The 22,705-nt window shown below is 44.1% G+C and overlaps 1 protein-coding gene across 4 annotated transcripts in view; it reads left to right on the top strand.

The window, feature by feature from the left end:
* Positions 1–22,705, top strand: part of KIF26A (kinesin family member 26A) — a 135,656-nt gene that overhangs the window by 50,706 nt on the left and 62,245 nt on the right. For all 4 annotated transcript variants that reach the window (XM_024105138.3, XM_024105139.3, XM_065593713.1 and 1 more), the window contains one exon: positions 21,530–21,696. In XM_024105138.3, the coding sequence (XP_023960906.2) occupies positions 21,530–21,696 (167 nt within the window). The remainder of the gene's footprint in view (positions 1–21,529; positions 21,697–22,705) is intronic.

The raw sequence follows: 22,705 nt of genomic DNA on the forward strand, positions 1-22,705 counted from the left end.
GGGTGGGGGCGCGCACTGGGGATCAGGGCTTGAGCCGCAGGGTTCCGCGGCCCCTTTGAAAGGGCTCATGGACCCCTCCCCTTCCCCCCCCCTCCCCCGGTTGAGAACCGCTGTTCTCATTTGCTTTAAAAAATTCAGTGGGAGAACTGGAAAATTGGAATATTAGAAAAATAGAAATAACATGCAAAATAAGATGACCAAATATAGGCTCCTGTTCAGCAAGGTGCTTAAGCACACACCTATCAGTAAAAACATGAATAGTCCAGTTGAAGTAAATGGAATTATTCATATGTCTAAAGTTATGCATGTGTTTAAGTACCTTGCTAGATCAGGGCAGACATGGCCAGATCCTCAGCTGGTGTAAATCAGTATAGGTCCATTGAAGTCAAAGGCCCTATGCTGATTTACCCCATCTGAGAATCTGGCCTGGTTATTTTAATCACAATTCAAAGTCTGTCCTTGAATTCTCAGGCAAGAGTCTCCTATTTAATTGAATGGGATTTAAGTGAATACATATGAAGGCAGAATTTAGCCCTTCATTAGCTTTCTTTTATTCTGTTTTTGTAATTATGGTGACTTATATTTTCCTTAGTGAAATTATTAAAAAATAATCAATTGTGAAAAATATTGCAATGACAAGATTTATTTTCCAGCAGTTACTGTTATACATTGATAAATGTCATATTGAAAGGATTTTTAAATGAATTTTCAAAATCTTTTTTGATGGCTCTCTAACTGACCTTTATTGGTCCAAATTGTTGAGTGTTCCGAGACAGAAACCTGATCTACAGGTAGGAAAAATCTCCCTTCTTGATGCTCTCATAGCAGAATGTTGGGATTGTTGTCATGCCAGCAGTGTGCTACTTCAACAAATGCAGAAGACAAAGGATGGCAGTGGGTTAACATTATTTTCAATACCACATGTTCAAAAATTGTGATCCAGACCCCTCCAAAATCATGAGATTAGCTTGAAAAGAATACGATTTTAAAAATAAGTTATTTTTTCTGCTGTGATCTGATATTTTCACTTTTAGGGGAAAGCACACCATCAATTTGTGTGATCATCTCAGGGCCTCCCTGTTCACTACTTGAAGGGGACTCCACTTACTTTCTCCAAACACTATGGTGTGTAGGATGCTGCCATTATATCCCTCTCTACCCAGACAGGATATGCAAGTTCCCACGCCAAAAAGCACCCATTTGATCCTTTCACTCCCCTAGGCTAAGCAATTATTATTACAGCCTCTCACTGAGAAACAAGTCCATACTGGCCTTTGTTGACAATCAAGACAACAAGCAGTAATAAAGAACTGTCAGCCTGTTCCCATTAAGGGCAGATTTAAGATAAGTGGACGCTAGAGATTATTTGCAAAGGATACTTCGTAAAATTCACCTCAGTCATGTCTCAGAAGGTCGTGTCTCCCTGTCACCCAGTAAAGAAAGGTGCCTGCCTTCAAACTTTCCAAATGCACTTTCCCTTAGAGCAGTTTCTTCAGTTTCCATTTCTGTTTTCATGGGAAATAGTTAAGGGTTTGTTTTTTGTCTCCCCCCCCCCCCCCAATCTCCAAAAAGATGGAAATTCAGCTCCATCGATCCTTGTCCGACTCAAGAAGTGTATCATAAAATGTACAGCAAGATGGAGAATCTTCCTCTTCTCACCCAAGAGATTTTAACCATATACTTCCTTTGTTGAACTGATTTGACAGGGACCTTACCTGTTCCTATTCATCCAGCCAGTTTCCATTTCTTCTGCTTTGTCATAGGCCACTTGAACTACTTGTATGCTCCTTTATGATCCCTGGATCAAGTAATCATTTCATTTGATCAGAACATCCCACTCCCTTTTTTACAATCTTCCCCATGAGAAAAAAATCCAGCTTCAGAGTCTGGATCTCAGAAAGGTAATCAAATGTCACATTTTTTTAGAACAGAATCTGTCTAAAACCCAAAACTTTTTTCATCCCATAAGGTCTGAAGGTCAGGGTTTCACATTGACTTAATTTGGATATGAAGGAGTTTTACATTGGCTCTAACGGAGTGAGGCCTCAAAGCATTGAAGCCCTTTCCACTAAGACTGTAGTGGTATTTCCAGTAGAACTATAGTAACAGTATTATCAGAAGTAGAATTTCTTATTGAAATTTGCAAAGCTGTTACTTTGCCCATACCTTGGTCATTCACCAAGCATTACAACATTTCATTGTCTGAATATTCTACTTTTGGATACTGTGTATTGCAGGCTACCAGTATTCGCTTTTTGTTCTCAATTTTGGTTTACTTACCTATTTTTGTTCCTATCACTCATGTCCCAGTGGTAATAAGGTTTTTGATAGGTGGATATGTGAACCTTACAAATAGGACAGTTTTATCTTGGCTGTTTATTGGTCTTATGTCTGCCTCATCCACCAGTTTAGAGGCCCCTTCACCCCTCTTCTTCTTTGTCCTCCCCCTCTAATTGGTGCACTTGTAACTATTTATATACTTACTTACTATTTATATGCTTATGACTATTTGGAAGTTGTATCCTAGGGTCAGTCTCCAATAGGCACCCTTCTTCAGAGGTGGGTGCAATATAATAATCTAGCTGGATTGACAGGGTAATCTGGAAATCATCGGCTTTTACCTGAGCGCTTGGAGCAAGTGTAACCCACACACCTGGGTGTGGTGTTCTGTCCCGCCTAATGGCACTGAGACCATTTAGAGAAAGATTGGTGAGTCTGTTCTACAGACTTAGCTAAGAGCCGTATGGCTTTTAGATCATGCAGTAGTAGAGGCTCATACACTAAGCTCCAGAGATCCCAGGTTTGATCCCACCTGCCGATGACTGGGGTCTGTCAGTGTTACACCGGAAAAAAATCTTTCAGACCTGGGAGGACTCAACCAAGTAGTCTTGAGCCTGGACTGGTGGATGCACTTGATGGGAGAGAAATAATTTTATAGATGGGACAAAATTGTTTCATTTGTCTAATATGGGGCTTGAATCCCCAACCTACTCTTTGAAAGGCCTGTGAAATGCACCATTGCCCCAGAACCTAAGCACTAGAATCATGGCATCCCTGAGTGGTGGAATGCTATGATACATATCAGGGCCATGTAACCTGGACAGAAACACCGTGGTAGTAGACACTTTCTTCCCTTTTTTTTTGTTTTGTTTTTGGTTAGTTATTGAAACTCAGACATAAAAAGCCATTACAAAATGACTGTTGCAGCACTTGAATTTAAAAAAATAGAGAATTTACAGTATGTAGCTAGAAAGCCTAGACTTCTCATGAATGTCATATACGTATATTTAATGGAATTTATTGCCGCTGTACAGAACATAGTGTCAGATCAACTATGTTAATTGAAAAAGATTTATCGTATTATTATTAATGTTGTAGCATGATTCTAGATGATGTATAAAATAATGCTAGTTGAAATGGCATTAATGTATGCATTTAAGTTCCTTTTTCATTTATGTGCATTATTGATCTTATTTCATTGTTGGGGAGATAATGGATTTATAATTAGAATACAATCACAGTAATCAATGATGAGATTATTAGGCTTATAAATAGAATTTTAAGACTAAGATGAGGTAATTTCCCAGTGTAACTAAGAATCAATAATTAGAGGCTTGCCTTGAATCTTAAAGTAGTACTTGTAAGATTAAAAATAAAACACTTTTAGAGAAGTAAATCCATGTATATTTCTTAACTGTGTTACACAAGGATATGGTTTATCTAGAGTTTCTATTTAGTTCTTCTCCAAAGTTAGCCTTTCTTTTAAGTTTGACTCTAAGGCTCTCCCCAGCTGTGCAGCCATGAAGGCTGGCTGCCCAAATTTGACTTTGTCCTAGGTGATGGAGTCATTATGCCTTGCCCCTTTGCCATATGTTTGCAATCAGGCTTGAGGGAGTGACATCAAAGGATTCACTGAGCAAATCCCTTGTCCTAACACACGGCAGTAGGTTTTTCCTGTCTGACTTACATAAGAACGGCCATACTGGGTCAGACCAAAGGTCCATCGAGCCCAGTATCCTGTTCTCTGACAGTGGCCAATGGCAGGTGCCCCAAAGGGAATGAACAGACAGTTTATCATCAAGTGATCCATGCCCTGTCACCCAATCCCAGCTTTGGGCAAACAGAGGCTAGGGACACCATTCCTGCCCATCCTGGCTAATAGGTCCATCAATGGCTATCTTCCATGACTCTATCTAGCTTCCTTTTGAACCCCGTTCAGTATTGGCAAGGAGTTCCAGAGGTTGACAGTGCGTTGCGTGAAAAAATACTTTCTTGTGTTTGTTTTAAACCTGCTATTAATTTCATTTGTTGGCCTCTTTTTCTAGTATTATGAGAAGGAGTAAATAACACTTTCTTATTTACTTTCTCTATACCACTCATGATTTTATAGACCTCTATCATATCTTCCCTTAGTCACCTCTTTTCCAAGCTAAAAATTCCCAGTCTTATTAATCTCTCCTCATGTGGAAGCTGTTCTATACCCCTAATCATTTTTGTTGCCCTTTTCTGAACCTTTTCCAATTCCAATCAGGGCCGGTGCTACCATTAAGGCAAACTAGGTGGTTGCCTAGGGCGCCAAGATTTGGGGGCACCAAAAAGCAGTGCCCCCAATTTTTTTTTTTTTTTTTTTTTTTACAGCATTCCTCCGCCACCTCCCTGAGCACGCGGTCGCCGCTCCACTTCTCCCACCTCCCAGACTTGCAGCGCCAATCAGCTGTTTGGCACCACAAGCCTGGGAGGGGAGGAGAATTAGAGCGGGGGCAGTGTGCTCGGGGAGGAGGAAGAGCAGAGGTGAGCTGGGGTGAGGAGCTGCCGCACGGCTCCCCGGGGGGGGGGAGCTGCTGTGGGGGAGGCACCTCAGGGCAGGGGGGGAGCTGCTGCAGGGGGGTGCCTCAGGGCGGAGGGGGGGCGGGGAGGTGCCGCAGGGCTGGAGTGGGGGGGGCGCAAGGTGGAAGTTTTGCCTAGGGCGCGAAACTTCCTTGCACTGGCCCTGATTCCAATATATCTTTTTTGAGATGGGGCGACCACATCTGCACACAGTATTCAAGGTGTGGGCATACCATGGATTTATATACAGGCAATATCATATTTTCTGTCTTATTATCTATCCCTTTCTTGATGATTCCCAACATTCTGTTTGCTTTTTTAATTGCCGCTGCATATTGAGTGGATGATTTCAGAGAACTATCCACAATGACTCCAAGATCTTTCTTGAGTGGTAACAGCTAATTTAGACCCCATCATTGTATATGTATAGTTAGGATTCTGTTTTCCAATGTGCATTACTTTGCATTTATCAACATTAAATTTCATCTGCCATTTTGTTGCCTAGTCACCCAGTTTGTGAGATCCTTTTGTAGCTCTTTGCAGTCTGTCTGGGAGGGAGAGTTCAGTGGGTTTGAGCATTGGCCTGCGTGAGTTCAATCCTTGAGGGGGCTACTTAGGGATCTGGGGCAAAATCAGTACTTGGTCCTGCTAGTGAAGGCAGGGGGCTGGACTCAATGACCTTTCAGGGTCCCTTCCAGTTCTATAAAATAGGAATATCTCCATATATATTTAGTAGTTTTGTATCATCTGCAAATTTTGCCATCTCACTGTTTACCTCTTTTTCCAGATCGTTTATGAATATGTTAAATAGGACTGGGTCCAGTACAGATCCCTGGGGAACACTACTATTTACCTCTCTCCATTCTGAAAACTGACCATTTATTCCTACCCTTTGTTTCCTATCTTTTAACCAGTTACCAGTCCATGAAAGAACCTTCCCTCTTATCCCATGACTGCTTATTTTGCTTAAGAGTCTTTGGTGAGGGACCTTGTCGAAGGCTTTCTGAAAATCTAAATACACTATATCCACTGGATCTCCTTTGTCCGCATGCTTTTTGACCCCCCCCAAAGAATTCTAGTAGATTGGTGAGGCATGATTTCCCTTTACAAAAACCATGTTGACTATTTCCCAACAAATTATGTTCATCTACGTGTCTGACAATTTTGTTCTTTACGATAGTTTCAACCAATTTGCCCGGTACTGAAGTTAGGCTTACTGGCCTGTAGTTGCCAGGGTCACCTCTGGAGCCAATTTTTAAAAATTGGCGTCACATTAGCTATCCTCCAGTCATTTGGTACAGAAACTGATTTAAATGATAGGTTTCAGACTACAGTTAGTAGTCCTGCAATTTCACATTTGAGTTCCTTCAGAACTCTTGGGTGAATACCATCAGGTCCTGGAGACTTACTACTGTTTAGTTTATCAATTTGTTCCAAAACCTCCTCAATGACACCTCCATTTGAGACAGTTCCTAAGATCTGTCACCCAAAAAGAATGACTCAGGTTTGGGAATCTCCCTCACATCCTCAATAGTGAAGACTGATGCAAAGAATTAATTTAGTTTTTCCGCAATTGCCTTATAGATTCATAGATTCTAGGACTGGAAGGGACCTCGAGAGGTCATCGAGCCCAGTCCCCTGCCCTCATGGCAGGACCAAATACTATCTCTAGACTATCCCGGATAGACATTTATCTAACTTACTCTTAAATATCTCCAGAGATGGAGATTCCACAACCTCCCTTGGCAATTTATTCTAGTGTTTAACCACCCTGACAGTTAGGGACTTTTTCTTAATGTCCAACCTAAACCTCCCTTGCTGCAGTTTAAGCCCATTGCTTTTTGTTCTATCCTTAGAGGCTAAGGTGAACAAGTTTTCCCCCTCCTCCTTATGACACCCTTTTAGATACCTGAAAACTGCTATCATGTCCGCTCTCAGTCTTCTCTTTTCCAAACTAAACAAACCCAATTCTTTCAGCCTTCCTTCACAGGTCATGTTCTCAAGACCTTTATCATTCTTGTTGCTCTTCTCTGGACCCTCTCCAATTTCTCCACATCTTTCTTGAAATGCGGTGCCCAGAGCTGGACACAATACTCCAGTTAAGGCCTAACCAGCACAGAGTAGAGCGGAAGAATGACTTTATCATGTCTTGCTCACAACACACCTGTTAATGCATCCCAGAATCATGTTTGCTTTTTTTGCAACAGCATCACACTGTTGACTTATATTTAGCTTGTGGTCCACTATAACCCCTAGATCCCTTTCTGCCGTACTCCTTCCTAGACAGTCTCTTCCCATTCTGTATGTGTGAAACTGATTGTTCCTTCCTAAGTGGAGCACTTTGCATTTGTCTTTGTTAAACTTCATCCTGTTTACCTCAGACCATTTCTCCAATTTTTCCAAATCATTTTGAATTATGACCATTTCCTCCAAAGCAGTTGCAATCCCTTCCAGTTTGGTATCATCTGCAAACTTAATAAGCGTACTTTCTATGCCAATATCTAAGTCGTTGATGAAGATATTGAACAGAGCTGGTCCCAAAACAGACCCCTGCGGAACCCCACTTGTTATACCTTTCCAGCAGGATTGGGAACCATTAATAACAACTCTCTGAGTACAGTTATCCCGCCAGTTATGCACCCATCTTATAGTAGCCCCATCTAAGTTGAATTTACCTAGTTTATCTATAAAAATATCATGCGAGACCGTATCAAATGCCTTACTAAAGTCTAGGTATACCACATCCACCGCTTCTCCCTTATCCACAAGACTCGTTATCCTATCGAAGAAAGCTATCAGATTGGTTTGACATGATTTGTTCTTTACAAATCCATGCTGGCTGTTCCCTATCACCTTACCACCTTCCAAGTGTTTGCAGATGATTTCCTTAATTACTTGCTCCATTATCTTCCCTGGCACACAAGTTAAACTAATTGGTCTGTAATTTCCTGGGTTGTTTTTATTTCCCTTTTTATAGATGGGCACTATATTTGCCCTTTTCCAGTCTTCTGGAATCTCTCCTTTCTCCCATGATTTTCCAAAGATAATAGCTAGAGGCTCAGATACCTCCTCTATTAGCTCCTTGAGTATTCTAGGGTGCATTTCATCAGGCCCTGGTGACTTGCAGGCATCTAACTTTTCTAAGTGATTTTTAACTTGTTCTTTTTTTATTTTATCTGCTAAACCTACCCCCTTCCCATTAGCAGTCACTATGTTAGGCATTCCTTCAGACTTCTCGATGAAGACTGAAACAAAGAAGTCATTTAGCATCTCTGCCATTTCCAAATTTCCTGTTACTGTTTCTCCCTCCTCACTGAGCAGTGGTCTTACCCTGTCCTTGGTCTTCCTCTTTCTTCTAATGTATTGATAAAAAGTCTTATTGTTTTCCTTTATTCCCGTAGCTAGTTTGAGCTCATTTTGTGCCTTTGCCTTTCTAATCTTGTCCCTGCATGCCTTATCGTCTTTGAGTGTTCCTTTAGCATCTCGATCGTCCAATGGCCCCACTGGTTGTTTAGCAGACTTTCTGCTTCTGATGTATTTAATATATTTACTATTTCTTTTGGAGTCTCTGGCTAGCTGTTCTTCAAATTCTTTTTTGGACTTTCTAATTATATTTTTACACTTCATTTGCCAGAGTTTATGCTCTTTTCTATTTTCCTCATTAGGATTTATCTTCCACTTTTTAAAGGATGCCTTTTTGCCTCTCACTGCTTCTTTTACTTTGTTGTTTAACCATGGGGCTCCTTTTTGGTTCTCTTACTAATTTTTTTTTTTTAAATTGGGGTATACATTTAAGTTGAGCCTCTATTATGGTGTCTTTAAAAAGTTTCCACTCAGCTTGCAGGGATTTTACTTTTGGTACTGTACCTTTTAATTTCTGTTTCACTAACCTCCTCATTTTTGTGTAGTTCCCCTTTCTGAAATTAAATGCTACAGTGTTGGGCTGCTGTGGAGTTTTCCCCACCACAGGGATGTTAAATTTAATTGTATTATGATCACTATTACCAAGCGGTCCAGCTATATTCACCTCTTGGACCTGATCCTGTGCTCCACTTAGGAGTAAATCAAGAATTGCCTCTCCTCTTGTGGGTTCCAGGACTAGCTGCTTCAAAAGCAGCCATTTAAGGTGTCAAGAAACTTTATCTCAGCATCCCTTCCTGAGGTGATATGTACCCAGTCAGTATGGGGATAGTTGAAATCCCCCATTATTATTATTATTATTAAGTTTTTTATTTTAATAGCCTCTCTAATCTCACTGAGCATTTCAGAGTCACTAACACCATCCTGGTTAAGTGGTCTGTAATATAGTCCTACTACTATATTCTTATTTTTCAAGCATGGAATTACCTATAGTACAATTTAGTTCATTTCAGATTTTTTACTTAATTTGATTTGACTTCATGCTCTTATTTCAGGGCAGAATTTGAAAGGGGCCACATGCTGACTGGGAAGGCTACCGACTGACAGCTCAGTGCTGTTGGACAAAGAGAGGGCTCAACACCCATTCTGTCACTCAAACTAAAAGTGATTTATCATGGTAGGAACTCAGATAGGATGGTGGTGAGGGCTGTGTAAATAGCTGGATAGATAGATAGGGGAAGGGACTCTTCCTCTGATGACTGGGGGAAGGGGCAGTTTGTCCATCCATGCATTGGCGGTGATCCCTTGCATCACTTTTGATACCCTCCCCTTCTGACACTCTCCTGTGATCGGAGGTGGCATTTGCGAGTTCCCACACTGCCTGCTAACATACCAAGGTTAGAAAGACTCTGGTCTGGTTTAAAAAAACCCAGGAAAACCCTGATCAAGAACTGTTAAATTGCTGTGTATCTGTGTTAATTGAGCTTTCGGGCTGTAATAATGTCCACAAGCTGCTTGACTCCACTGGGGTATATAAGTAGGGCACTGACAATAAAGGAGTTGCACTGCACGCATATGAACTGTCCATCCCTTGCCTTGGAACTCCAGTGTTCTTTCTCTTTTATGGCTTTGCCTACTGACCAAACTCCCTTGGGTAGACTGACTTAGCGAGGAGTCAGCATGCAAGTAGCCCAGAGGGCAGCATAAATTTTAGGCCTGTCACAGAGCCTTGTTTAGTAGATTTGTGTGTGCTAAGGGCCCAATTCTCCCTTGAGATGGCCAGAGCTTGTACGTTTTTAAGCACGATACTAGCTGCACAGTGGCACGTACTCTGGTACCTGACAGGAAGGTTGGTCCCTAAAATTGTTTTCTTTAAAGTAGTTAAATTTAACACACAGGCCCAAGCATGATCAAAATAGAAATTAGGAACGAGTGTCTCCCATTTTTGCCTTTTATGTTCTTTATTGGTATTTCTATGCCGCTCATCATCAGACTATCTGAGCGCCTCACAATATTAATGAGTATGTTCTCAGGTAGGAAAGTATTGTGATCTCCATTTTACAGATGGAGTGAGGCACTGCGAGATTAAGTGATTTGCCCAAAATCACATAGGAAGTCTGTGGCAGAGCCAGAGGCAGGCCACCCCAGGTCTCATGATTCAAAGTTCTGTGCCTTGCATATGTGACCATCTTACTCCCTTCCCTTAAAGAAATATCAGGCTATTGGAAGTTTGCACTAATGGAAAGGCCTTTCCTCTGATTTATTTTATGTGGGGAAAAACAAATCCTAAATTGGTATAAATGTATATTATTACAGGCTTGAAAATGCCTCCCTTTGCTTTCAACTATCGACTTCTGTCAGTGTAGTCAGGGGAGTCAGTCAAGAAACCATGGGCTGTAGATTTTGGTAAACAATCCATTTTTAATTGTGACCAAAGTGGTAGTTTAAAACATAGTGAGCGGTGGAGCAGCCACATTTTGGCTTTCGGAAGCTGCATTCATTTCTGATGTGTGTTGATAAAACATGTCAGGTGAGGTTTTTCTAGTGTTTTCTTGTGGCAGACGGATCCCAGTTATTCGAGCATAGGCTTTGTTTACCCTACTGAGACTGTTTGGAATTCATCCCCCACAAAGTGGTGATTTTAAAAGGGAGAAGATCCAGCAGAGACTCCTTTCACTTGGGGCTGCCTTTTCCTCTGTGATCCTACATCTCAGTGTGGGAGGTTTATACAGGGCATCTAGGAGGGCACACAGGTTTCTCGGAGTGTATTCAACAACATGTTAATCAGCTGATAGAGGTAAGAAAGAGCTTCCGCTGGATACTGAGTGGCACAGAGCTGATTTTCCATTGGGTGGGACTGGGTGTTGCCAATTACACCTGTGTGAAGTGGGTGTAGAATGCTGCTAAATGAGAATGGTAGCGTTTTACACCCACTTTGCATGAGTGCAAATGACCACACAAGTGGCTAGATTCCTCAGTGCCTAATGGTCTGTGTAGTTTCGGTGCTGTAGAAGAGGCATAGCCATGCCTCCCCAGGGAATGCCCTGGAGGGGAACCCCTGCAGCAGCTCTGGCCTCAGTGGCTTTCCAAAGCAGGGACATGGGCTGGCTAGAGGAGAAGCGGGCATTTCAGGGGGTGGATGAAGAGTAGTGACTGTGGTGGCCCCACACCCCTGCCATAGGCATAATTTGACTTCTATATTGGGGGGGGTGTGGGGAGGGGGGGGCGGAAGTGGGCATGCACATGCGCGCGCACACACATGTGCATGATGATACTCCTGGGGGAATTCTGCACCACTGCACAATGCAGAATTTTGCAGAAATTAATATTTTTGTGCATCATTTCCTTTCCCGCACAGAAATGGGCTGCAGTGCTGCTGGCTGCCACTATAGGCCGCTGGACCTGGCAGAGACTAGCTTGCACATAGAATATACTGGGGGAGGAGGGGAGAGGGAGAGGGAGAGAGTAGAGAGTTCCTAGCATCTTCAGCTCCCAGATTGCCCTGAGGGAAGGAGACGATGGTGTGAAGGAAACTCCACACAAGCTGGGGACCCAGCAACAGGCTGTTTCTCCCTCTGGATCCCTGGGTGGTAGGGGGAGGGTGTCTGGGCTGGCTGGGGCCACAGCTGGGCTCTGGGCTGTAGGGGGAGGGTGTCTGAGATGGGGGGGCATGGCTGGGCTTTGGGAGGGAGGGGGTGCAGGTATGTGGGCTGGGGGTCCCCCACGGCTGGGCTCGGGGAAAGGGAATCTGGGTGTATTGGAGGGGGGTGTGCTGCGGCTGCATTCTGGGGGAGAGGTTGTGCGGCTGGGCTCTGGGTGGCGAGGGGGCAGAGAAACAGGAACTGGGTTGTCATAGGGGTTTCTTTAACGCTCTACTCCTGGGGGAATTGTGTGTGTTTGTATTGTTACAGACATACTTGCTGACAGGTATTTTGAAATAAATTACCAAAATAATTGAAACAGGCATGATTATGCCAAATTTTGACAAATAAAATTTGCAGAATTTAAAAATATTGTGTGCAGAATTTTTTGGCCCAGAATTCCCCCAGGAGTAATACTGAAGCCAGTTTCCTCGGCTCACTGGCTCTCTCCCCTGCCTGGAGTGGTACCTGGGCTGCTGGTGCTGGGGGGGCGGGGGGGCAGGAATTTTATGGCTTAACAGGGGAGCCCCAGCTGCTAGCCACCCCAGCAGTGGCTGCTGCAGCCATGTTGCTGCCGAGGTGCAGCTGTGACCACCTCCCTGCTGGGGCGGCCATTTCTGTATCCTCTTCTCTTCCCCATCCTCTCCTCTATCCCACTCTCTTCCCCACTCTCTCTTCCCCCTGTCCCCCTGCAGGCATTGACCTTTGTACAGTAAAAGAGTGGGCACTAGGACCCAGGAGGTGGCATCCAGCTGCCCAGACCGGGACCCAGAGCACAGGAGAACAGGTGCTCCATCCCGCCCCCTCTGCTCCTGCGCGTCGAAACATGCTGGGGCAGGAGGAGGCGCAGAATGGGAAGCACAGAGCCCCCTCACTCACCTATCCCACTCAGGTAGAGCAGAGCAAGCCCTGCAGGACAGCTTGGCTAGGGTTGCAAGGTGCTGGTTTTCGAAGGCCACTAAAAGTCTGGTTGGTGTTGCAGCGGGGCTAAGGCAGGTTCTCTGCCTGCCCTGGATCCACATGGCTGCCAGAAGCTGCCGGCATGTCCAGCTCCTAGACGTAGAGGCAGCCACAGAGGCTCCGTGCAGTGCCCCCGCCCTGAGCGCCAGCTCCGCATCTCCCATTGGCTGGGAACTGTGGCCAATGGGAGCTGCGGGGGTGGCGCCTGCAGGTGCGGGCAGCGTGCAGAGCCCCCTGGCCCCTCCACCTCTGAGCCAGACATGCCGGCCGCTTCTGGGAGCTGCGCAGGGTGGGCAGGGAGCCTGCCTTAGCCCCGCTGCGCCACCGACTGGGAGCTGCCTGAAGTAAGCGCTGCCTGGCTGGAGCCCGTGCCGCGAACCCCCTCCCCACAGCCCAACCCTGCCCCAGGTCTTAACCCCCTCCTGCAGCCTAACTCCCTCCCGGAGCCTGCAGCCTTCACCTCCTCCCGCACCCTAACCCTCTGCCCTAGCCCTGAGCCCCCTCCTGCACCCGAAACCCCTCATTGTTGGGCCCCACCCCAAAGCCCACACCCCCAGCTGGAGCCCGCACCCCTTCCTACACCCCAACCCCCGTGCCCCAGCCCTGAGCCTGTTTCTGCACTCAGAACCCCTCATTTTTGGCCCCAGCTGGAGCTCTCACCCCAACCTCCTGCCTCAGCCTGGTGAAAGTGAGTGAGGATGGGGGAAAGCGAGTGATGGCAGGAAGGGGGATGGAGTCAGTGGGGGGCGGGGCCTCAGGGAAGGGGCAGGGCAAGGGTGTTCGGTTTTGTGCGATTAGAAAGTTGGCAACCCTAAGCTCTGCACTCACAGAAATGGGGGGGGGAGGGGTGAATGGCATGTGACCTCCCCCCCACGCCTATCCTCTGGGGGAGCAATGCCCCCCTGCACTCCCCAAAACTACATCTATGACCCCTGCAGAGCCCCATAGGGATCACTGAAGCAGAGGCACAAGCCCTAAGAGCTGCTCTAGCCTGTGCCAGGGGCAGGAATAGCCCCCATGGACCCTAACTAAGCAAAGGCAGACACAAGCTATCTCCTCTCCATCCCTGCACCGGCACAGGCATAAATCTGCCCAAAGTGCATGATCGTGAAGAATCAGGCCCTTCTTCTGTGCTCTCAGCATCTGATCCTGCACATATTGAATTCAGTTACAACATTCCCAGTGACTTCAGTGGGTGCAAGGACTGAGCCCTCAATCTCTAACGTTAATCCAAATTCTGAGGGCCCTGAGTTTGCTCATGAATTTGAGTTTCCTGCGAGGTAGCTTGATGCACTGCTGTGTGAGATGGTGGACAGACCCTCCTTTTTCTACTAAATTCTACCTCTCTGCTTTTTTTTCCTGGTGTAATTTTCAGGGTGAAACAATAGTGAGGTGTGTTAAACTCCCATGTGTAGCTAGCAGTGGCGCCTTTTTGGGGATAATTCTGTATTTGAGTCACAGAGAGCATGTGATGCACATAAAAGGCTGACACTGCAGGTTTAGGCACAAATTACGGGAGATGGCAGTCTTGTTACCACACCACAGCTGCAGGTTGTAAAACAGCTACAGTAGTGTATTTTAGTTAGAAACTGCCCTACTGGTTTATAACAAGTCCCCATGGAAACATACTAGTAAAAAGTTTATCCCAAACATGTTTCAGTTCAAATGGGCATTTACTTCCTGGTACTTTTATATCAGTCTGAAAGGGAGAAATTTCACTTCCAAGCTGTGTGCACCCTTTCATCCTTGCTTGGGGGAAAGGAGGGTTTACCGTCTGAGAATTACCCAGATAGTGATTTACGTCACATTTGTTCCAGTTAATGGTGGTAGGTCATAGAATTTTAGCGTGAATTGCTTTTGGGTAACATTATTTATCGTTATTTCATGTACAAACAGTAGCTTATATAAGATGCAAACTTGTTAGGCCAAGCAATTTTGACAATTTAATTAGCTGACACCACTGTAGTTTTAAAGCGAAACCTATTGGATTAAAGGGGAAAAAACCTAGGAAACTCCCATGCAAAATCACAGCCCCAATCCTGCAAGAGCTCCATGTACAAAATCCACATTGTCTTGTGTTGGAATTCTGCATGCAGAATTCTTGCAAGATTGGCCCAGTGTTTGGAAAGGAAACTGTGTCCAATTCTGATCTCACTTATGCTGGTGTAAATCAGGAATAACTCCATTAATGTGAGTAGAGTTACATGTATGTAAAACTTCATTAAATGAGAGGACAATTGGACCTATCCACTTTAATTTGTGTCCTTTTTATACTTTTTTATATTCTCTCCTATATGAAGCTACCTTTGGTTTTTATGTTTAGAAATCCTATCTGTTTCCTTTCTCTTATACCTCCATCCATTTTTCTTGGGATTTTCCTTTCTGGTTTTCTTCTACCTTTATTTTATTGTCCACACATTTATTTGTCCTTCTCTTTTCATCTGTGTAAGCTTTTATATCTCAACTTTTGTTTCTTCTCTGTCCCCAGTGCCAGTTTATGCACATGATTTTACAATTACTGTTCCACTGGAGCACAGCAACAGCGGGCTGGCTTTTTGGGTATTTCTGGGAAATTCTGTGGCCTGTGTTATCCTGGAGGTCAGACTGAATGATCTAAATGGTCCCTTCTGGCCTTGGCATCTATGAAACAATGGACAAAGGTCAGTGTCCAGAGACTGGAAACATTCTGGCTGAATTTTTGGCTTTGGACCTCAAACTTTTATTAATAAGTTAAGATCTTGTTAGAGCTGTATTGTTACTTAATGTGGTATAGGTAGACAAAATTTTATGTACCTGGATATCTGATATACGGTATTGTGAAGTTATCTACAATGTAATTTTGGAAAAGTCTGATGTATTTAAAACTATTCAGAGCTCCTGCCATCTGGTCACAGTAGAGAGCACTGATCCATGAATTCGTATACAGAGAAAGGGCTCAGTTCCCTGGTGCTCCAGAACCCTAGTGAATGTACCTGCAGAGTGAGGGGTGGGAACATGTGACACCATCTTTGGCTTGTTCTGCCCCTTGAAGCAAATTGGAGCAGCCTCTCACCCCTTACCCCCTCGCTTGCCAGGGCTGGCTCCAGCATTTCTGCCGCCCCAAGCAAATCAGCGGCAGCAATTGGAAAAAAAAAACAAACCCGCGATCGGCGGCGGCAGTTCAGTGGCAGGTCCTTCACTCCTAGAGGGAGTGAGGGACCTGCCACCCCCGAATTGCCGCAGGTGCCGTCCCTCTCCCTTGGCCGTCCCAAGCACCTGCTTGTTAAGCTGGTGCCTGGAGCCGGCCCTGTCGCTTGCTTATCCTCCCCACTTGATTCTGGTTGCCTCCTGGCCTGCCCATTTAGACATCTCTTTGCTAGCACTTTCCCCATCTATGTTGGATGGACTCATGCTTCTGGGTGCCCCATCTTCCACCTGCTTCAGCAGACCTGCTGCAAAACCTTTACCTCTGCCTCAGTGGAACTGCCTGTTATGCCCTTAAACCAGCCTGCTCTCTGGTGTCATGTAAAGAATTACAAAGACTTTTTTCAAACACATTAAAGAAGACAAGTAGCTGGAGTTTGAGCCATCAATTTTGAATTAGTCTTTTTAAAACTCCTTATTGTAGTGATTGATATCTGACTATTACTATGATTGGTACCCTATGAATACCTCAGATCGATAGAAACCGTCACAGCAGCTCCATCCCAACTCTCCTCTGCTGCTAACTAGGGTGAGAGTTGGGGTGGGATGTGTAAGAATGTACAAGCACAACACTGAGAGGCTATGCAAGAATTGCTAGGGTGCCTCAGTTTCTTCACCTCTCCAGGCTCCCAGGTTCCTGGTGCTCACCCCATACTCTCCTTATGGCTCCCATTGCTGTCGTATTTCAATCTTCTAGTACAAAAAACAAAATGTATTGCCACTATTCGCAGCTCAAAAAATTTGACTTCCAAGAGGAGTACCATGGCCAAAGAGCACTGTTTGTGACTCTGCTGTTTGCATGGTCTCATGACTGACCCTGGGATCTAGCAGGTCTTGCACAGGCCAAGAGCGGTTCCCCACAGCGAGAGGGCAGGTTAGGTCAGGAGTCCCAACCTGGTTGCTCCAGCCACTGGCCAGCTTTCTCCCCTGCTACAGCACCTTCTAGAGATGCCTACACAGAATGGCAGCCAGTCCTGAAGTGTAAAACACTTTTTCAGAAGTGACTGCCTACTTCTGCTTTCATTGAAGTCAATGCGTGTGTGACTTATAGAGGGAGTGGAGTTAAATCCAGTGCTGAGCAGTTGTGGAAATCTCTCCCTTGAGGATTATTCAGTTTCCAAAGGGTTAAGGTTTTTATTTTTTTTATAAGGAACCATTAATCTTGTGGAGCAGCAGCCTATGGCAGTTAAAATATTCAGTGCAGTCAGTAACACATTATAATGACAAGGTTGTGATTTCTGCACTTGATCATGAATGATTTATGAAAATTTAGTAAACAGCGAAGGCACAGTTCCCTTTCAGCGGCCTATTGAAGTCATCTCCTTGTGCAGACTTGTGTAGTTTAAAAAAAGGCCCCAACAATCAACAAACCTGCTCCCATTCCCCTGGAAAATGATATTTTCAAAATCCATCCTTCAGAAGAGCACTGTGGATGAGGTAATGCTCACGATTTAAAAGCAACCCCTCCTTTCATTATCTTGCTTTAATCCTTCAGGGCCCATAGTTGAAATTAGTCTGAAATTGTTATTTGTGACAAATTGCAGTGAATGGGAGGCTCCCCAAGTTTTTTGTTTTTAATTTTCCTACCTCAGGGTGAGTGACTCGGACCTGCTCGATTTCCTAATGCCTGAATTGGCAGTCCTTGAATCAGCAGCACTTCTTTTCTCTGATGGCTGGCACAGGCAGAACTGTGCATCAGTATACCTTTCCTCATGCTCGCTGTTTCTTTTCTGCTTTTCTCTCCTTCCTCTTTCATCTCTGGCTTCTCTCTCTTCCCATGCTCCATTTTTGCCTCTCTACTTGCTTATCAGAGAATGGCCTAGAGAATTTCTTTGCTAGCAGGACTGTAGACACCAAACACATTCCTGTTCCCTGCCTTCCCTACCCTTCCTCCCCCTTACCTCTCTCTGCCTCTTTCTCCCAATCATATTGCCACCATCCCTTTCTGTCCCTTCCCTCCCTCCCTCTTTGCTTCACACCTATTTAGAAAACATTCTCTCTAAAAGGCTCCCTGGGTGGTTGTGAGTGTCCATCTTTGTTGGGAGCATTCCCTGCTGTGCGGATGCTGAGCCTGCCCCTGCATGAAGCACTCATTGCAATCAGTTCTGGTCTCCTGTGACCCATCAGCAGAGCCAAGGAATGGGAAGTCAATCCCTAATTAGAATCAGCCCTTCAGGAGCAGACCACTTCTAGTGCCAAACACTAGTAGTGCTTACTATTCTCTAACACTAATAAAGCACTTTTAGGGCCTGATCCAATGCCTGTTAATTTAGGTGGGAGTCTTTTCACAGATATCAACGGGCAGTGAATCTGGCCCTTAAGGTAACATTTTAAAAAAAGCCTAAGGCCCAAATTTCTAAAGGTATTTAGGCATTGTTGTGCTCAGTGTCACCATGTCTATCTGATTTAGGAGCCTGTTTCATTTTCAAAAGGGGTTTAGGCACTTAGGCTGGGATTTATACTCAAACTGACTTAGGCCTTGGCTACACTCGCGGATTCACAGCGCTGCCGCGGCAGCGCTGTGAAGCGCAAGTGTAGTCGCGCCGCCAGCGCTGCGAGAGCTCTCTTGCAGCACTGCAAGTACTCCACCTCTCCGAGGGGAATAGCTTGCAGCGCTGCGAGAGAGCGTGCAGCGCTGCAGGCGCTGATTACACTGGCGCTTTACAGCGCTGCGCTCGGGGGGGTGTTTTTTCACACCCCTGAGCGCAGCAAGTGCAGCGCTGTGAATTGCCGGTGTAGCCAAGGCCTTAGGGACTTAAGCTCCTAAGTCTAATTGAAAGTCAATGGAATTTAGGCTCCTAAGTCACTCAGGGTATGTCTATACTGCAGTTAAACACCTGCAGCTGGTCCATGTCAGCTGACTTGCGCTCGGGTTATGGGGCTGTAAAATTGCAGTGTAGACGTTCCGGCTTGGGCTGGAGTCTGAGCTCTGGGACCCTACAAGGGGGCATGCTCACTCAGGGTGGTCCAAACACTATTTGAAATGAATCCTAAGCTTTGAAGAACCGTTTTGTTTTTCTCTGTCAATATATGGCAAAACTGATGTTACCTCTGAGTTTAAGAATACTAATTGAGTAATTAAAGACTTAATGGAAAGGTATGGATTGTCTTTAAATACATTATTTCACTGATTAATTTATCGTGCACGCCTCATTCTCATTTTTTTTCCTTTCCGAGAATCAATGCACTCTCCTTTGAGTCCCACCTGTCCTTCGTTGATATAAATCTCTCTCTAAGAGCAAAGAGTAAAATCATTTCACTTACTAGAAAACTGCAGGCTAAATTTTTCAAAAGCAACCCTTTGGTTACTGCAACTTTTGTGTGCTGATCTGGAGATCCGTTGGGGGGGACTGATGTTCAGAAAGTATTGAGCATCTACCCTCTGAAAATCAAGCCCCAGTAAGGCCTCTCAAGTTGGGGACTCAAAAAATGGAAGTGTCCAAAATCACTAGGCAGTTTTGGAAGTTTAGGCCTGTGGATTTTGAGCTGGTGGGTATCTATCTGCATTGTTGCCCATTATCTGTATAGGGCCATATGCTATAATAGCTTCAAAGAAGGAATGAGAAATCCACTTTCATTATATGCATACTAGATATAAAAATATCTCATTCAGCAATAGAACTGTATTAAATGAATAGCTGTTAAGAGATGCGACCTACTGTAAGACTAGAAATGTGGTGCAAAAAAAGGTTATCCAGTCAACAGATTCCACTGAGTCATCATAAATCTGTTATCTGTTGTCTTGAAATTCCATGAAGTATCATGTTAGCGGTGCAGATTTCACTTTTAGCTTTAGATTAAGAAGTGGCTGCACAGAAAATCCAGTAGTTCATAAATCTTTGCTTCTTCTGTAATAATTTGTAACTTAAATGTACGATTCTCCTGCTAGCCACAAAACACTGTTGCATAAACCCTAGTTCATAGAACTCCATGAAGAAATTTCTGTGAAATTCAATGGGGACCAGGCTTTGGCCCTGTAATTATAATTTGTAGTAACAAAGGGTCTACATGGAGTTTATGGATTGCCTTCAGGCAGATTCTTTCTTGGACTCAAGTTTCCTAAATCAGTCTATAAAATGTTTTCAGTGAATTGTTACGAGGAAAAGGATCAACTACTTAACAAACCCCTCCACCCAAACTCTATAAGCGTTGGATCCTTAGACTTCAGTGGGAATAGCGGGTGCCCAGAACCTATCAAGATGGATTTAGCACTTTTGAAAATTGGGCCCTCAATGAAACTGCATGCAGCACTTCAGGTGTGAAGTGACTGACTGGAAAGGAGTTGCTTGACATCTGAAGAATTTTGCCCCTCCCACTCTGATGAGAGAAGCTCAGTTTGGATTTTTCAGAGTGTGATAAAGCTGAGGTGTTGAATGTAAGTGTGGACACACTATCATGTCTGTGTAGCAGATAGTTCTAAAACGTGATCTGTGGTAGCCTAGAATTTAACATTTGGTGGCATCCCAGGGAGTATTTAATTGCATTTGCGCTGCATTACAAGGCTGTCTCCTTTTTCTGAATTTATTTTAGCTAATTAGTTGTAAATGTCAGAGTAGTATTTCAAATGACAGAAACATCCTATATTATCATACATGAAGCAATTAACTCTTCTGACAAATATTTATTTTGGTGTCTTCTTTAATTAAGCCTTTTGTACTCTTGGAAATACAGCGTGTTTTCCCCAAAAAGGACACTTTTCCAGCCCTGTGGTTGTGTATTTTTGCAGACTGCCATGGACATCACAAGTAGCTTAATGAAACTTGGCAATGGAAGAGTTAATAGGCCTACATGTTAGGATACTTACATGACACTGTCTGTTTCAGAATACAGATTTCTATGATATTTTGGGCAAAAACAAAAAACAAAACCCCAAACAAACCAAAAACTTCCCCCAAACACCACTGATTTGGGACATTACACTGAAAATGATTAATCCCCAGGCACTCTTGTTCTTTGCACAGATATCATTTGCAGGAGACAGAAATGTAACATACTTGTGCCGCTGATGCTGATGGAAAAACAGCAGAGCAGTGGCTTATATAGGTTTTTTTATTTAAAAATATCGATGTTTTTACTTGTTTCTCGTGGCTGCTCATGTGGAAACAAGTTACAAATATGATTGTTTGTTTGTTTAGCTCCTTTTAAACAGATAGGTCTCATAGTTGATGTGCCACTGAGAAATAATTCCTGACAGTTATAACTGAACCAGATAAACAGTTCTGCCAGCCGCAAAATAACACTGTAAAACAAAAGGGTTCTGCTTATCGTTTTTCATTTCTTCATGCTTGTCAAACTATTTAACCGTGCATTATCCAGAACAAAGGGTCTCCATATTACTCTGCTTGTCTGCTGTGGTCTGGTTTTAACCTTCTCCACTGCAGGGCCCTCTATGGCATGCTTGTCCACCTTCATTACTTTTTCCTTGCTGTCGCTATGTTTTAAGCACAGGCTGCAAGGTTGCGATTTAGAAGCACTACCTTAAAATTCAGACTGTCATACATTTAATCTATGTTCATATGTATACATCCGCATATGTATCTTTTAAAATTTTTCTTCAGGCAGAAACGGCAACAGAGGGTGGACGGGAAGGTCCTAACGTTCACGTCGCCTCGGGGCAGAACAACTGTGACCAAACTGGAACAGGCGGCTCACTGACCTCGCAGAGTTTGATCGCTCCTGCTGGGGCCTCTGCTGGTACTTCAGCTGCGGCTTCATTCTTCATAAGGTAGTGTTGATCTTTACAATTTACATAATTGCTAATGGATGTTACATGGTTATAAACTGAAGTTTCCACTATGAATAACAGTTCATGTTAGCGTATGGTGGCAATTGCTGAGAAGGGAGGTAACCATCCTCTCCGGACACTGGCCTTGCACCATTGCTGAGGTCATGTTTTTATTTCTGGAGATCTAGCGGGTATAGTTACATATAACAAATCCACCACATGATAGGCTTCCTTTGAGCAGGGGTTTTGCTGCTCTGTACTGGCAGAACAGAGATGAGAAGCTTAAACATCATCTACCTCTATTATAATTTGTTTAGTCATCAATGTTTTGTGCACACACAATTGACATACATTTTCAGAACCCTCTCAAAAGAAGTACTAAAACTTTGTGGATTATTAATGGGACTGAAGCCAAGGCTGTCTCTCTTTATGCCAATCCAGCTTTTGTACGAGTGCGTGAAGAACTCAGTTGTGTTATCCAAAATGCTGACATGGACAATAGTAAAATCAGACGTTGTTCTTGTTCATGCACATCCAGCAGCTGATCTAAGGATTTTTTTGGGGTAGTTCTCTGGCCTGTGCTATACAGGGAGTCAAACTAGATGATCATATTGGTCCCTTCTGGCCTTAGAAACTATGTATCTACAAGATGGTATGTGTGTGTATAACCAAAGGAGCAAACCCTTCATTCCACATGCTCATATTGCTTATGAAAACGTTGTTCATAGTGGTACCATATTAACATGCATCCATGTTTGAGCTATTTTTTCCCCCCATCTACCGCAAAGGGTAAGTCTGTATTTTGACATTTGAGATTATTTGGGAAAAATGAAAAACACTTTTTATTTAGGTTGTTATACAGTAACACAGGGTTTCTCGAACTTCATTGCACTGTGACCCCCTTCTGACAACAAAAATTACTACATGACCCTGGGAAGGGGGATTGAAGCATGGCAGTGGGGCCAAAGCCGAAGCTTGAGGGCTTCAGCCCTGGGTGGGGGGCTGTAAC

The sequence above is a fragment of the Chrysemys picta genome, chromosome 4 (genome assembly GCF_011386835.1).
Source record: "Chrysemys picta bellii isolate R12L10 chromosome 4, ASM1138683v2, whole genome shotgun sequence".
NCBI classification, from domain to species: Eukaryota; Metazoa; Chordata; order Testudines; family Emydidae; genus Chrysemys; species Chrysemys picta.